The sequence below is a fragment of the Corythoichthys intestinalis genome, chromosome 17, assembly GCF_030265065.1.
Source record: "Corythoichthys intestinalis isolate RoL2023-P3 chromosome 17, ASM3026506v1, whole genome shotgun sequence".
Classification (NCBI taxonomy): domain Eukaryota; kingdom Metazoa; phylum Chordata; class Actinopteri; order Syngnathiformes; family Syngnathidae; genus Corythoichthys; species Corythoichthys intestinalis.
In genome coordinates, this window is record NC_080411.1 from 34,669,863 (window position 1) to 34,686,470 (window position 16,608).

Genomic DNA, 16,608 nt, shown 5'->3' on the forward strand with positions numbered 1-16,608 from the left:
ATCAATGCGGATGCGCACTATGCTTAGCAATGCAGTGCCAGGCAAAGTGCAGCCAATGATATTAGCAGACCCAAAAAAATAATTCCTGGAGTTTAAATCATACAGGAGGTAGTCACATTAGCTTATTTTTCAGATACTGCCTTTAGAATACATTGCATTCATAGGCAAGATACCAAAGGACTTGGATGATTACATCCATTCAGGAAGCTGCTACAGATGAAAAAACACGAGTTGAAAGAGAGACGCTTGTTAAATCGTTTGAATCAGTGTGGGAAAAAGTACACTAAAAAGCATTCACCTAATCAGTCAATGGCTGACTTATGACCATAACCTGAGTTTGTCACTTAATAGACCTTTGACAATATGTACTACAGGACATGTACCATTTCCTCTTTATACTGTAGTCTAGACAGCTCTGGCATTCAAAACAAGGCTTGAGGATCCACTGACATGATGCTGTGCACATTCCTCAAAGGGTGCACACTTGACTGCATGACTCATGCTTTAATGTTTGCATGAACTGCGTGTGCAGCTGCTTCCTAAAGGCGACCCCAAGACATTTTTTTCCTGGAGCTTCAGACGGATAACGTTTTCTGGATGCAGGTGCTTTGCTTAGCATTGACACTAGACAATTGCAGCCAGGCTACTCCAATGGACATTGGAGGCGTCGTTCCTTAAACCACAGGTGTCAAACTGTTGGGCCGGAGGCCAGGTCTGGCCCGCCATATTATTTTGTGTGTTGCACAAACATGTTTCGAATGCAAATAAAATTTGCATACAATTTCGGCAATCCCCATAAAAATATACAGTTTTAAAAAATATAAACAAATGTCAAATGTTTACCCCTCATTTTGATTTGAGTTAAAAATAAAAACAAATTCAAAAAGTATATATATAATATCTAAAAATGAATACCGTATTTTGCGCACTATGGCCTATTTTAAAACTGTTTTCATATATAAGGCGCAGTAGTAGTAGTTGTTGAGGTTGCATTATGCATCCACTACATGAAGCTGCGTAAAAGGGAACGTCATGCCATGATTAACTAATATTGATCCATCTGATAATAAGGCGCACTATTGGCTTTTGAAAAAATTGAAGGCTTTTAGGTGCACCTTATGGTGCGGAAAATACGGTAATTAAAATACTCTTTCAGTGCCATTGACAATGATAGACATCCAATTATGTGGTATCTTATCTACTGTTAATTTAAATGAGTTTGTCACTAGTAGACGTTCAATCCATTTGAATTGGGAGGGTTGGCAGCGAAAAATGTTCAATCTATTAATAAATTCCTCCAATTTCATTTTTGAAATGAAAAAATTTATAATTTTTAAAATTTTATAATATAATGTGTTATAATATGTAATATTTTTTTCTTTTGAAGATTATGCTTATGGAATACGCTATTTTTTAGCTGTATTTTTCAATTCAATGTTCTATATTTAGAATTTTTTATTAATTCTATTGTTATGAATTAATGTATTCCCCTAATGTATTTGTATCAGAGGTTAATGAGCATTGTTGTTTTCGTCAACTATGACGATAACGAAAATATTTCTTGACGATGACGTCACGATTACGACCTGAAAACGTGTCTTGGGAGACTAAAACATAACGAGGTGTATTCCAGTTGTAATCTGACGACACGAGAACGAGATTATACATTTGCCATAGTTTCCGTCATAAATTCACAATGTGTGGTATTTTCTTATTGTACAGTGCCTTGCAAAAGTATTCGGCCCCCTTGAACCTTGCAACCTTTCGCCACATTTCAGGCTTCAAACATAAAGATATAAAATTTTAATTTTTTGTCAAGAATCAACAACAAGTGGGACACAATCGTGAAGTGGAACAAAATTAATTGGATAATTTAAACTTTTTTAACAAATAAAAAACTGAAAAGTGGGGCGTGCAATATTATTCGGCCCCCTTGCGTTAATACTTTGTAGCGCCACCTTTTGCTCCAATTACAGCTGCAAGTCGCTTGGGGTATGTTTCTATCAGTTTTGCACATCGAGAGACTGACATTCTTGCCCATTCTTCCTTGCAAAACAGCTCGAGCTCAGTGAGGTTGGATGGAGAGTGTTTGTGAACAGCAGTCTTCAGCTCTTTCCACAGATTCTCGATTGGATTCAGGTCTGGACTTTGACTTGGCCATTCTAACACCTGGATACGTTTATTTTTGAACCATTCCATTGTAGATTTGGCTTTATGTTTTGGATCCTTGTCCTGTTGGAAGATAAATCTCCGTCCCAGTCTAAGGTCTTGTGCAGATACCAACAGGTTTTCTTCCAGAATGTTCCTGTATTTGGCTGCATCCATCTTCCCGTCAATTTTAACCATCTTCCCTGTCCCTGCTGAAGAAAAGCAGGCCCAAACCATGATGCTGCCACCACCATGTTTGACAGTGGGGATGGTGTGTTCAGGGTGATGAGCTGTGTTGCTTTTACGCCAAACATATCGTTTTGCATTGTGGCCAAAAAGTTCAATTTTGGTTTCATCTGACCAGAGCACCTTCTTCCACATGTTTGGTGTGTCTCCCAGGTGGCTTGTGGCAAACTTTAAACGAGACTTTTTATGGATATCTTTGAGAAATGGCTTTCTTCTTGCCACTCTTCCATAAAGGCCAGATTTGTGCAGTGTACGACTGATTATTGTCCTATGGACAGACTCTCCCACCTCAGCTGTAGATCTCTGCAGTTCATCCAGAGTGATCATGGGCCTCTTGGCTGCATCTCTGATCAGTTTTCTCCTTGTTTGAGAAGAAAGTTTGGAAGGACGGCTGGGTCTTGGTAGATCTGCAGTGGTCTGATGCTCCTTCCATTTCAATATGATGGCTTGCACAGTGCTCCTTGAGATGTTTAAAGCTTGGGAAATCTTTTTGTATCCAAATCCGGCTTTAAACTTCTCCACAACAGTATCTCGGACCTGCCTGGTGTGTTCCTTGGTTTTCATAATGCTCTCTGCACTTTAAACAGAACCCTGAGACTATCACAGAGCAGGTGCATTTATACGGAGATTTGATTACACACAAGTGGATTCTATTTATCCTCATCGGTCATTTAGGACAACATTGGATCATTCAGAGATCCTCACTGAACTTCTGGAGTGAGTTTGCTGCACTGAAAGTAAAGGGGTCGAATAATATTGCACGCCCCACTTTTCAGTTTTTTATTTGTTAAAAAAGTTTAAATTATCCAATAAATGTTGTTCCAATTCACGATTGTGTCCCACTTGTTGTTGATTCTTGACAAAAAAATTAAATTTCATATCTTTATGTTTGAAGCCTGAAATGTGGCGAAAGGTTGCAAGATTCAAGGGGGCCGAATACTTTTGCAAGGCACTGTATGTGTAGTGAGCACACATTTAGCAGTGTTTGGTTGTGTCACTCATGTGATGTGCTACCCCACCCCCCCCGGCCTACACACACGCTTACTCACCGGCCGGTGCCCATTCCAGGCTCCTTTTGTGAAACATTTGTCAGGTGCTGCTTGGTAAGATTTTGCTTTCTTATCTTGGCTAAATATGTATGTTGCTTTAGCCTTTAAATGTCTAAGCTGAGTGATCATCACACACTAAACTAACTTGTAGCATTAGCATAGTGTTTGTGTTAGCATTACCATTAAGCGCAGTGACTGTTTCACCTCAACTCTTGGAAAACATTTTACATACAGTTTTTGGCATCCAGGTGAATTTAATTAATTACGAATAATGTGTTGTTTTCCTGCTGAGTGTGTATTATCATGAAAATGGTGGTATCCTTGTAGACTCTATAGTTATGTGCTTCTCTTTCATGTTCATTCAAAACTGTTGGAAACCTTTTATTTATTTATTTATGGACTAAAACTTTTGAAGTTTATAGACGAAAACATTTTGGGAATTGTCGACAAAACAAGACGAAATTTGAGTTTTTGTTGACTAAAACTAAACGAAGACGAACACATTTTGAAATGACTAAAAAAATGACTGAGACTAATAAGTATTTTCATCCATAAGAATAAGATAAAAAATTAAATGGTTGCCAAAAACAACACTGTTAATGAGGACATGCCTTGTGCTCCAATCACTGAACAATTAAATGCAACTATAACATAAAAGAGTCATCCCTATCTTAAATGTGACAAAGGAGCCAAACCCAAACATCACACCATTCCTTCCAAGTATGAGCCCCGACTAAAGCTTTGGATCAGAATTTTTCCTTAGGATTGTCAAATATGGGTTTCTGTAAATCAGCCGACTAATCCTTTAGTGTGTGTACCCGCCCTTTAGATGTAAGATGTCAAGAGAAAGCACAACTATTTAAAATCATCACAGAGACTTGGAAAATATGAATAAGGAAAAAAAATGAAGGACTCTAGAAAACCACAAAGATGCCCCTGAGCAAAGAATTTTAGGGCTGCTTGTGGCCAGTGGTAGAAGCTTGGTTAGCTAAGGAATGTGTGTTTTCCTTGTCTGTCAACATCAAAACTTTCAATAACTAACGGGGCGATAGTCTCGTGTCACTCCATGCCCTAAAGGTGAGCGAGGTTGACTTGGCTCGAGTGGTTGGGTTTCACTCTAAGCTGTCTGCCATTTTCCTAGGAAGCCCCTTAGAAGCTTATCCCTAAGAAGATGCCAAGCAGGAAGATCGGCCAGTACCAATCCAATAATTTCCAAATAAGTCACTGTAAGTGTGAGAAAATTATATCTCTTGACGCTCTGCGCGATTATTTGCTGAGTCCAGAGAACAAGATCTCATCATTTTAAGAGGCCCCTATTATTTCATAAATCTTCCCCTGTATTGCCATCCAAGCACATATCATGATCGCCGGAGAACAAAAGCAGCCTTCAGCAAGCTGTCGTTTTTAGTATTCAATGTTAAAGTGGAAGCCTTCTGAAAGAATAGTGATGAAACATCTCCAAGAGAGTAATTTAACATTTTCAGTGTCTTTCAATTTACAATAATTGACGTCAATGCAGTGGGACTTGATTAAAAAGACTCATAATTACAGAGTCTTTGCAGGGTTCAACAAGCCAAATTTAGGACTTTCTTAACTCATTTGCTCCCAGAAACGTATAAATATGTTCTATTTTTCAATTGTCAATAAAACTGGCCACTGGAGGGCAGTAGCGCATTTTGTAAAGACCCACAACCCGATTCAACAGCAATGAATGGCCGGGCAACACGGTCGGAGCACTGGCAGCAGCATACCAGGCAGAGGACGACCGGACAAAACAACCGAGAGGACGCCTGGAATGCCAGGCTCCGGACGACGGAGCAAAACGACTGAGACCACCGTGCAGCGGGCTCGCCAAGCAGACGCCGCAGAGATAAAAAAAAAAAAAAAAAAAATCCATCTTTGTGAGACAGACAACGATGAGGGAAAAGTTTACAGGGCAGACGCGGCAACAACAACGTCATCTCGGCGACAACAGGCGTCATCTCTCAGTAGTCATGGGTAAACAAATTGTTACTTTGCTGTCAAAAGCTCTAATTGTCTAGTTCATTATGATATTTTGTAAAAGGAAAACATTATTCAGATGTTTTGGATGTAACTATTGCAAAAAAAGCTGTGTTAAAGTCAAAGTTATGCTTGAAATGTATGCGTTTACAAAAAGCTCATTTTCTCTGTTTTTTCATCAGAAATTGGAAAATTGCTCAAACTAAGCAATTTTCTAATGCTGATTTCTAAAGAATGGAAAAAGATATGAACTTACTTTTTTTCTGCTGAAAGAAGATAGTCTAATCTTACTTTTGGTGTGTTCCATGTTTATATAGCAATAGAACAGAATTTTCTGTGGGCCTTGCAAAATCAGTCAAAATCCAGAAAAACGGCTGGGACGAAGGGTCTTGCTCTGGTGAAAATGGCTGGGAGTGAATGAGTTAGAGACCATAATGGAAAAAATTTAAGCCCTATTTCACATTGATACTGGCAAAAAATGTACAGAAGATTTGAAGGAAAACTGGAGGCCCGGAATTACTTAGTACAGTGGTATAAAAAGGTATTTGAACCTTTTGGAATTTCTCACATTTCTGCATAAAATCACCATCAAATGTGATCTGATCTTCGTCAAAATCACAGAGATGAAAAAAAAAATTGCTTTTAACTAAAACCACCCAAACATTTATAGGTTTTCATATTTTAATGAGAATAGTATGCAAACAATGACAGAAGGGGGGAAAATAAGTAAGTGAACCATCACATATAATATTTTGTGCCCCTTCCCCACTTTGGCAGCAATAACTTCATCAGTCTGGCACATCGATCAGGACTAATCTTGGCCGACTTCTCACAACTGCTGTAGATGTGCAGATTCCTGGGATGTCATGTGGATGCCTGTGGATGATGGAAGTCTGGACTTTGACTTGGCCACTCCAGAATGTGTATTTTGTTCTTCTGAAACCATTCTGAAGTTGATTTACTTCTGTGTTTTGGATCATTGTCTTGTTGCAGCATCCATCCTCTTTTTAGCTTCAACTGTCTAACAGACGGCCTCAGGTTTTCCAGCAAAACATCCTGATAAACTTTTGAATTAATTCTTCCATTAGTGATTGCAAGTTGTCCAGGCCCTTAGAAAGCAAAACAGCCCCAAATCATAATACTCCCTCCACCATGTTTCACGGCAGGGATGAGGTGTTGATGTTGGTGAGCTGTTCCATTTTTCCTTCACACATGATGTTGTGTGTTACTCCCAAACAATTCATCTTTGGTTTCATCAGTCCACAAAATATTTTGCCAAAACGTCTGTGGAGGGTCAAAGTGCCTTTTTGCCTTTTTTAAACGAGCAACAATGTATTTTTTAGACAGCAGTGGCTTCCCCAGTGGAGTCACCCCATCAACACCATTCTTGTCCATAGTTTTACATATAGTTGATGTGTGCACAGAGAAGTTGGACTGTGCCAGTGATTTCTATAAATCTTCAGCAGACATGCTAGGCTTCTTTTTTATCTCTCTTAGTATTCTGCGCTGAACTCCTGGCGTCATCTTTGGTGGACGGCCACTCCCTGGGAGAGAAGCAACAGTGCCAAACTCTCTCCATTTGTAGAAAACTTCTCTGACTGTCAATTGATGAACATCCAGACTTTTAGAAATGGTTTTGTATCTTTTCCCAGCTTTATAAAAAAAAAAAAAAAAAAAAAAAAAAAAAAAAAAAAAAAAAAAAAAAAAAAAAAATCACAGATCGCAAGTCTTCAGACAGCTCTTTTCACCGGGCCATGATGCTCATCAGACAATGCTTCTCATCAAGACAATTCTTACCAGGTGGGTGTTTTATAGTGGGCAGGGCAGCTTTAAACCACTCATCAGTGAATGGGCACAAACCTGACTAAAATTGTTTGGTAAAAATTGGTTTTAATAGCTCTTTAAGTCTCCTTAGACAGAGGGTTCACTTACTCATTTTCCCCCCTTCTGTCATTGTTTGCATGCTATCCTTATTAAAATATGAAAACCTATAAATGTTTGGGGTATTTTAGTCAAAGCAGGCACTGTTTTTACACCCGTGAGATTTTAACAAAGATCAGATCACATTTGATGGTGATTTTATGCAGAAATGTGAGAAATCCACTCTATATGGATTTTTTCACATCTCTTTCACACTGGGATACAAATGAGCATGAAAGTACTATGATTAGTATTAGTAGTTAAGTAATAAAGTAATCTTCAAGACCTTTCAATACTGTATTTTAGACCTTTTATGAGATTTTAGGAAGATTTTAAACATCTTAAGGCCTTAAATTCAAATTATTGTTTTTTTTTTTTTTTTAAAGACATTTTAAGAACCCCTCGGATATCCTGAATTATAGCTTGTATAATTAATTATTCTGCATAATCACATAGCAGTATTTGTGCCATAAATCTTTTATTTTTTAATTCATTTTTTTTTTTAAATTTTATTGAAAGGATTTTAGTGAATGAAAGAATCAAATAGTATACTCTGGAAAAGTGCAATTCTATTTAAAAGAGTGAAAATAAACACTTAACACTTAACTGATAATAATTATATACAGTGCATTTGCGAAAACCATCTTTTTTTAAATCAAGGTATCTTAGTTTCATTTACTGTATTATTGGAATGTATGTCGCAGTTTTTTTTTTTTTTTCACAGTTTGACCGGGGTGCGACTTACCCTCTGGAGCGACTCATGCGTGAAATTATTAGCACATTATTATATCAATTCATATGTTTAATTGGATTTAGTGATTTTGAGTGACACTCATGGTTTGGAACCCTTGTTAGCATGTTCTTTATGCTTTAATTATTTGAATAACTATTAATAGCTATGTTACGTCAACATACTGGGCACGTTCTCAGTTTGTTGGTTAAACGTCAAGTAACATTAGCATACTGTACACTATTAGACAAAGCCTATGTATCTCCATAAAAAAAAAAAAAATGTTTATTTTAAATTACCTTTCAAGATGACATGTCTGTTCTTTGTGTTGCATTTTATCAAATTCATTTCCCCCCAAAATGCGACCTGTGTTTTTTTTTTTTTTTTTTTTTAAGGCTGCTGTGGCTTATACTCAAGTGCAACTTAAAAGTCTGACAAAATCCGGTAGGTAGTATAGCAGGAATGAAAAAGGCTGCATGTTTGGAACGTAAAAAATATCTATATTTTTTTAAAATCGGTAAATCTTTGTAATTGATTAATCGTAAATAATGCTTTCCACACCTAAAATATATATCATTCTATTTGTATCGTTTTCCAAAGCTGAAGCAGAGCATCTACATAAATGGAAAAGGGTAAAAGGGCAAAAAATGAAGATAAAGACGTCTAATGTGTATTACACGCTCTGCAACGACATGATTTATAGCGGTGACTGGCACATAGCTGAGTGAGTCACCCACACCATCTGCCCCTTCCAACCACCTTGCTGGGGCCCATGCTTCATCAGCACTCCTCCCAGGGGTGATGGATGGCCTGTCCATACCTCCCAATGACTAAAGCCAACTTCTTCCACACCAATATTACTCAATTTCTATCACCCTTCCTCTGACTCACAGCTCAGTCCCTTGGAAGAGCCACAGCTCCTTGCAACCTTGCAACTTTGCAGCAAACGGCGGTCACCAATGATTGTGCCCCACTGGATAGGTATCAATCCCATATCTGCTTCTTTCATAGGGGTGTGACAATACATCCATATGGTGATATATTGCGATACTTTGTAGGTCAATAGGTTATCGATGTGCTCCACCAAGAATTGATATACCATTTTAAAAATATTTCAATTTTTAAAAAAAGGAACCAATTGGTTGATAATTTCAACCAAATTTTTCACTAGATTAGTGTTTATTTGAACTCATCGGCTGCCATTAGCCCTTTGGCACTTCAGTTCATAGGACAGTTTAGTTGTTAGAACCGCGGAAATGTGTTGTTTCCACAATGAAGGAGCTGCGTAGCTCCAAGAATTCCTTCAGATCCTGATCAATAGGGCTTTTGGTGGAGTTTGGGGAGTTAGCAGGAACCGTACGACGTGATTGGGAGAACCGACAACCGAAACCCCCCCATTACTGTTCCAGGTGGCGGAATTCCGCGTCACACTGCCCCCTCCCTTGTTTTTGTGGCCGATTGTAACGAAAACCGCCTAATTCGCAATTCAGTATTTAGTTCTTATAAATACAACTAAGTTCTTGTAACTGATCAGTACGAAAGAGGCTATTGATGGCGCTAGACCAGTGGTTCTTAACCTGAGTTCGATCGAACCCCAGGGGTTTGATGAGTCAGTTGGGTTTGGTGAAGGTTAAGACACGCGGGGCCCTATTTTTGGACGCTGACTAAATCAGGCAAAGTTTGCCTGGTACACCAGACTCACCGCTGTTCCAGGTATTGAGTCTGGCCACCATTCAGCGGATACAATTTCCAGGGCGGAGCAAGCCACAGCAAACAGACAGCGGAGTGGACCATCAGCGACGGGCAGACGTGACATTAGTAAAACGACGAGGGCAGGACGAGGGACTTGCGCGCGGAAGTAAACATACGAGGAGAGCGGAGTTTATTCAACATGGCTAGCGCGAGACAGACTGTTGTCAATGACTCGTGTCGATGTGTTTTTGGTCATTTAAAACTGATTTTACCGTGGATTGGAACATATTCTAGGCTCTCCTGTTCACCATCTGTGTTGTTGTGGAGACGACTTCCGACGCGCAAGAGTGACGTTGCTCGTTAAGAACACGTCACGCAAATAAACGAATCGGATTTTTCGATTGATTTTGTACCTGCTCGAGAGGCCGTTAATGGGCTGGTTCCCAGACTTTTCTCTCAGTGTTTGAAAAATACAGGGATAACAGTCTGGCCGTGCCAGGCAAAGTCAAAGTGGCGTTTTGGACCGGTTAGTCCCCATTTTACAGGCTTCATTCCAATTCTTTCAACTGCTAGACTTCTATCTGATGAGAGGAGAAACTGGTTTGCTAAGTGGAAGGTTGACTCTCACTTGGTATGAGAATGTACAACAGACCTACGGGTGGCGTGCACTGCGTTGACATTAAAAAAAAAAAAAAACATTTGCATCACATTTTATGCCATGAAAACAGTATATGAGGCTAGTATGCGACAATGTCTACATGAAAACAAAAATGGAAACTGAAATGATTCGAGTTTAATTTCACTTTCCAACGTGAAAAGCAAATCAAAAGGCAAAATTATTTGTTGTAATTTAACACTGTTGTTTGTTTCTTGGGTTTCTGAGAAGAATCATGTTTTTTTTTTTCCCCCCAACTTTTTTTTTACTCTGTGTACAAATTTGGTGATCATTTTGTGCAGAGTGTTTCATTAAATTTGATATTTGAGATGTAAACATGACAGTAACTGCACGGTCAAGGTTAATGCAACCATGCAGTTTAATGTTGAACAATATTAGATATATTCCTCCAAATTTGAAAAATTCTAAGATGTGCACATTGAGCTAGTGTTGGTCTAGTGGTCCGATGATGATGCAGGAATAAAGATAAAAACATACATTTTGGCTTGTTTAGAAGCATGGTATCTAAATGAGAAGACATTTGAATGGAAAGTCACTTATGTTTTAGCTAGCTAGCTTAGATATTTCAATGTTGAATTTGGGGAAAAAAAAATAAATAAAAAAATTCTAATTCCAAAGGGTTCCGTTAATGCCCGGGTGAAACTCATGGGGTTTGATACCTTTTGCAAGGTTAAGAACCACTGCGCTAGACAATTAATTCGACTAGGAGGGTTACAAAAACAAAAAATCCTCCATTTTTTAGAGGTTTTTTGTATATTGAGCTTTGCTTTATTTTCGCTGATAAAAAAAAAAAAAAGTTCCTGTGATCCCCCAGGTCATTTATTGTGGATCAAAATCATAGATTTCCATTGTGTTTCATAGAAAGTACATGTGGGTCATTTTTGACTTATGGAAGAGATTTGGGCTCAGTCACACATGCATCTAAAGGTTTCAAAATAAATTATTTTCTGAAATGGAAATAAACATGTATGCAAACAACATTTAGACAATGATAATTTTCCACAATTTCATTTTCTGAGAGTTATTTAAGGCTCTCAATTATTGTGTTTTGTTTAGGGAATGATTCTGTAATTCAGTTAAACAATGTACCGTATATGGTAGAGAAGTCGTAATTTTTTCTGATCCGCAGATATGACATTTTTCAGTACTTGTACATACCTGTATAGACCTCTGCCTCAGAGGGGTCTTCTACACGTTTATGTTGAATAATGTAGTCCGAAACCTTGCAGCCAATCAGGGGCTCCACATCTAGCCACTCTAAGGCAACCATTGTGCTTGAGGGCTCCAGATAAGGGGCTAGTCGCAAGCTGAAAAAAGACAAGAATAAATGACAGGAATTAAGAAATAATAAAAGAGACTACAATGTAAAGATGCGTAAGAAACCCCAATTCCAGTAGTTTTGGGACACTGTGTGTAAAGTAAGTAAAAACAGAATGCAAAAGTGTCTGAACCTTTTGGAATTTCTCACATTTCTACATAAAATCTCCATCAAATGTGATCTGATCTTTGTCAAAATCACACAGATGAAAAAAACTGTCTGCTTTAACTAAAACCACCCAAACAAAAATAGGTTTTCACATGTTAATGAGGATAGTATGCAAACAATGACAGAATGGGGAAAAATAAGTAAGTGAACCATCACATTTAATATTTTGTGACTCCACCCCTTGGCAGCAATAACTTTAACCAGACTTTTCTTGTAGCTGCAGATCAGCTTCTTCAGCTTCTTTAGCAGACACTCTAGCAATAACTTTAACCAGACTTTTCTTGTAGCTGCAGATCAGCTTCTTCAGCTTCTTTAGCAGACACTCTAGAATTCATTTTTACCTCTCTGAGTGTTCTGCGCCGTCTCTTTGCATCAACTTTGGTGGATGGCTCCTCCTTGGGAGCAAAGAAACAGTGGCAAACTCCATGTGTAGACAACTTCTCTGACTGTCGATTGATGAACATCAACATTTTTAGAGATGTTTTTTGTATCCTTTCCCAGCTTTATACAAATCAACGATCCTTGATCGCAGGTCTTTAGACCGCTCATTTGACCAAGCCATGATGCACATCAGACAATGCTTCTCATCAAGACAATTCTTACCAAGTGTGTGTTTTATAGTTGGCAGGGCAGCTTTAAACCAGGTGTGTGTTTTATAGTTGGCAGGGCAGCTTTAAACCACTCATCAGTGATTGGGCAAACACCCGACTTAAATTGTTTGGTAGAAATTGGTTTCAATTAGGCATAGGGTTAACTTACTTATTTTCCCCCCTTCTGTCATTGTTTGCACGCTATCCTCATTAAAATATAAAAACCTATAAATGTTTGGGTGGTTTTAGTCAAAACAGACAGTATTTTTACATTTGTTTGATTTTGACAAAGATCAGATCACATTTGATGGTGATTTTTCAATTCAAAAAGGTTCAGATACTTTTTCATACCACCGGACAATTGAAAAATGTTTGGACAGTATTTGTAGTTGCATTCCCTTTCAGTCATGATGTAATGATGACTGATGTCCAATCATGCTTCTGCTGTGGATAAAAATGAGTTTGTCACTAGTAGACGTCCAATCCAATTGAATGGGTAGGGATGGGTTGGACATCTATTGCCGTCATAGGCAGCAAATAAGTTAGGTAGGTTTTACAGATACTGTAGTTTGTATGTAGCACATGAGGAGTACAACCTAGAGATGTCATGAGTATCGAAAAGTATCCAAGTATCAATTTTAAAATGCTGTATCTAAATAAGGTATATGATTGTAAATGTATCTATACTCTATTATTTGTTGTTATTGTCATGGAGTAAATTTGATATTACAGTGATCCTCTAACTTAAATACATGTGGGCTCTAATAAACCACAATTGTTCTCTTGTACAAAAATATGCTGTTAGAAACACATAAAATGTTAAATCAATGGCAATATTTTATAATATTTAGTCCATATTTTGACTGTTAGTTGGCGTTATGGTTTGCGGGCTCGCAGTGATGACGTCATTGGTATCTTTCGTGTTCAACAATTGCTTATTGCTGCCTAAACTCGCAAAGTAAAATGCCACGATGTGCTGCTTTTGGATGCAATTTTCAGTCAAATGGAAACAAGGGGAGTGAAGTGACTGGTCAAGGTGGAATTATTATTTTTAGTGAATAAATGTGCATAAGTGGAAGCTTCTCCCCCTTTTTGGTCCCTGTATGCACGTATCCTACCCACGACGCGTTACAACTAGCGCCCGAACATTTTTCCTGGATCCTCAGTCAAGTAAAGGATCCGTCTATTTTCTGCATCCGACGGTCCCACCGCGTCTGCAATATTGGTTTCGGATCTGTCCATTTTTTTGATTCGTCGGTCCCACAGCGGCTTTTCGGATCTGTTTATTTTGTGGGATTGATGGCCTAATTGTGGCTGTGACATTGCCATGGGATCGGTCTAATTCCTGGATCTTCAAGTGAGTAAAAAACGCGGATTTGGATTACTATTGCTATCTTTTTTGTTGACTATTCTTCGTGGGAGTTTTCCCCAAATCATCCTAAATAATTCAAGTAATATGGCACGCTACAGTGACGACAGTGACTCTGACGTGGACCTTACAACAATGTTGGGAGTTCGTCAGGGAACGCGTGTTTGCGTACTGCTGAGCTCCCGAGTGAAGAGTGGTCAAGGTGGAAATATTATTTTTTGTGAATAAATGTGTGCATAAGCAGAAGCTTCTCCCCTTTTTGGTACTTTTATACACGTATCCTAGGTACCACGCGTTACAATGTACAAGACATGGATTACACAAGGTGTGCTCTTTGGCCTGTACTGTAAGCACACGACAGCTCTGGATGCTAACAATCTACATAATTATATTGGGATAAGTTTGAAAATGCAATATGCTTACCTTGAATATCTGCTAATAAAACCGGACAGCATACACTCTCGGTCCCAACCGGACTTCCCAACAGGACTCTCTCGCATCACCAGTTTTGCCCAACTTTTGTCATATCAGGTATTTGCTGCACGCATTTTTCCCTGAAGCTCATCTTGTGAACGACCGACAGTGCTGTCCTGCTCTTCACTTTTCAGATCTGGTTCAAATAGGAAGGGTAGAACTGATGACATGTTGTGAAAGCTAACGGGTGACACACTGGAATTTCGGCAACGGGACCAGTGACGTCACGCACTGCGACGTAACAACAATGGCGACCTATCACTTAAAATAATTTTACAAACTTTATTAAAACAAAAACATTAAGAGGGGTTTTAATATCAAATTATTATAACTCATACTAACATGTATCTTTTAAGAATTACTTGTCTTAAAACAGAGGATCCCTTTAAGAGTAATGAAGGATATTTTGGTATTTTCCAAGGAAGCTCATTGGCTATTATTGATGGCGCTAGGCGTCAAATTCATTTTGACTGAGAGGCGCCATCAATGGCACTGAAAAATACACTTTTTTGGGTGGATGTCTATCGTTGTCAGTGGCAGTTATTGATTTAATTTGGGTCACGTATTTTTGATTTTGGGACAATTCAAGGAAGATTTTTTTGGTAAAAAAATCATCACCACTAGTTGAGAAACACTGAGAGAGTTAATTAAAGAAAAATACATTAATTTGGGTTTTTTTTTTAACTTAAAGGGAAGATGAAGACTTTAACTCATGAGCGTTTTACTTGGTTAAAATGTATTTATTGCATCATTCGCTGTTGATCGCGTAGTTTTTGAGTTACTGCCATAGCAAAACCTTCGCAACGAGGGATGCGCCTCGCTGCCGATAACTACCTGATGATGTAATTGCCCGAAGACTTCACCAGCTATCCAATAAAAAAGTTATATATATATATATATATATATTCGGGGTTTTACTTGCGAGACTCAACATGCGAAGATTCACCTTACCCGAAGGCTTGAGACTCTATGAGTGGCCCAAAAAAACTTCTTTTGCATGGATATGGACAGTCTAGCAGAAAAACTTCTCCCCGGCTCCTCGATTGCATCTGTATTTTCAAGATTTCAGCGACGATAGCTTTGAAAGCCTAGGAAGATACAACCTTGGTTTTTCAAAGACTTAAGTAGACCCTTACTGGCTTTTCTAATTCTTAAAATTTATTGCAATTCTGTTGATATAGGAGGGCAAACCCAACTGCCTGTTCGTTGAAGAGCGACCTGTTTTTTTTTTTTTTTTGTTTGTTTGTTTTTTTTGTAGCTTGCCTGTCATAAAACAGCTGAGAGGTTGTCTATTCATTTCAATTTGATACGTTTATTACTTGATCCCGAACTGATTTCTTGCTGTTGTTGCTTGCCTGTCAAAAGACAGCTGACAGGTTGTTTGTTCATTCATACTTGTCAATTTGATTAATTTATTACTAGATCTATATAACTACTTTTCTTTTTTTGCAATCACTGATATTTATATCTCCGAATGATTGGGGAGATAAAGGCTCAGAGAGAAATCACATTGCTAGACATAGGACTACCACTCTTGGTTTTGTGAAGTGTCGAGCTGCCAACTGGTGTCATCACCAACGTCTGCTATGCCGAGTAAATCGTGGTCATTTGACGCCTCAGGTTCAAACGTGTAGGGATTAATTGTGGATAATCTTTCCTGGGAGCCTTTGCCATCGTTCGCGTCATGAAAGAGTGATCCTGAATGGTTACTTTCGGGGGAAATATCACTGATATCGTTGCTGCTGCTATGCTCGCTGTGGATATTCTTCTTTTGCGTTTGGGGAATTACGTCACACTTCCGAGTTTCGGAATGCTTTATTGATAGAGTGCTAACAAACTTAAAAAAACAAACAAAAACAAATTATCCTTGCAATTACACGCTAGAAATGACATGGTTGTCTCGAAGAACTCGTCCAATGTTTATATTCGTAAAATTACAACAAAATCCGAAAAGCTCTTCACCTGCCCTTTAAGCAGTATTTCTAGAGTGTAATTGCACATCCACTCTGGGTTGCAGTATTTTTTGACCAAACAAGAGCACACAGCAAAGAGCACTGAGAATAGGAAGAGCTAAGACTAGGAAATGTGTCAAAGCGTATGTAGCATTTCGCCTTGACTTTTATTTCAGTGGGAGACGAGGAAAGCCCAGTCTGTGTCTAAAAATGTTTAAAACTGACAGCAGGAAGCCAAATCAATTAAGACATCACTTAGATACATTAAAACCCAA

The 16,608-nt window shown here is 38.4% G+C and overlaps 1 protein-coding gene across 2 annotated transcripts in view; it reads right to left on the reverse strand.

Moving 5' to 3' along the window:
• The window catches only part of LOC130905518 (astrotactin-2-like), a 573,899-nt gene that overhangs the window by 86,510 nt on the left and 470,781 nt on the right, over window positions 1-16,608 (reverse strand). For both annotated transcript variants that reach the window (XM_057819019.1, XM_057819018.1), the window contains exon 19: window positions 11,621-11,769. In XM_057819019.1, the coding sequence (XP_057675002.1) occupies window positions 11,621-11,769 (149 nt within the window). The remainder of the gene's footprint in view (window positions 1-11,620; window positions 11,770-16,608) is intronic.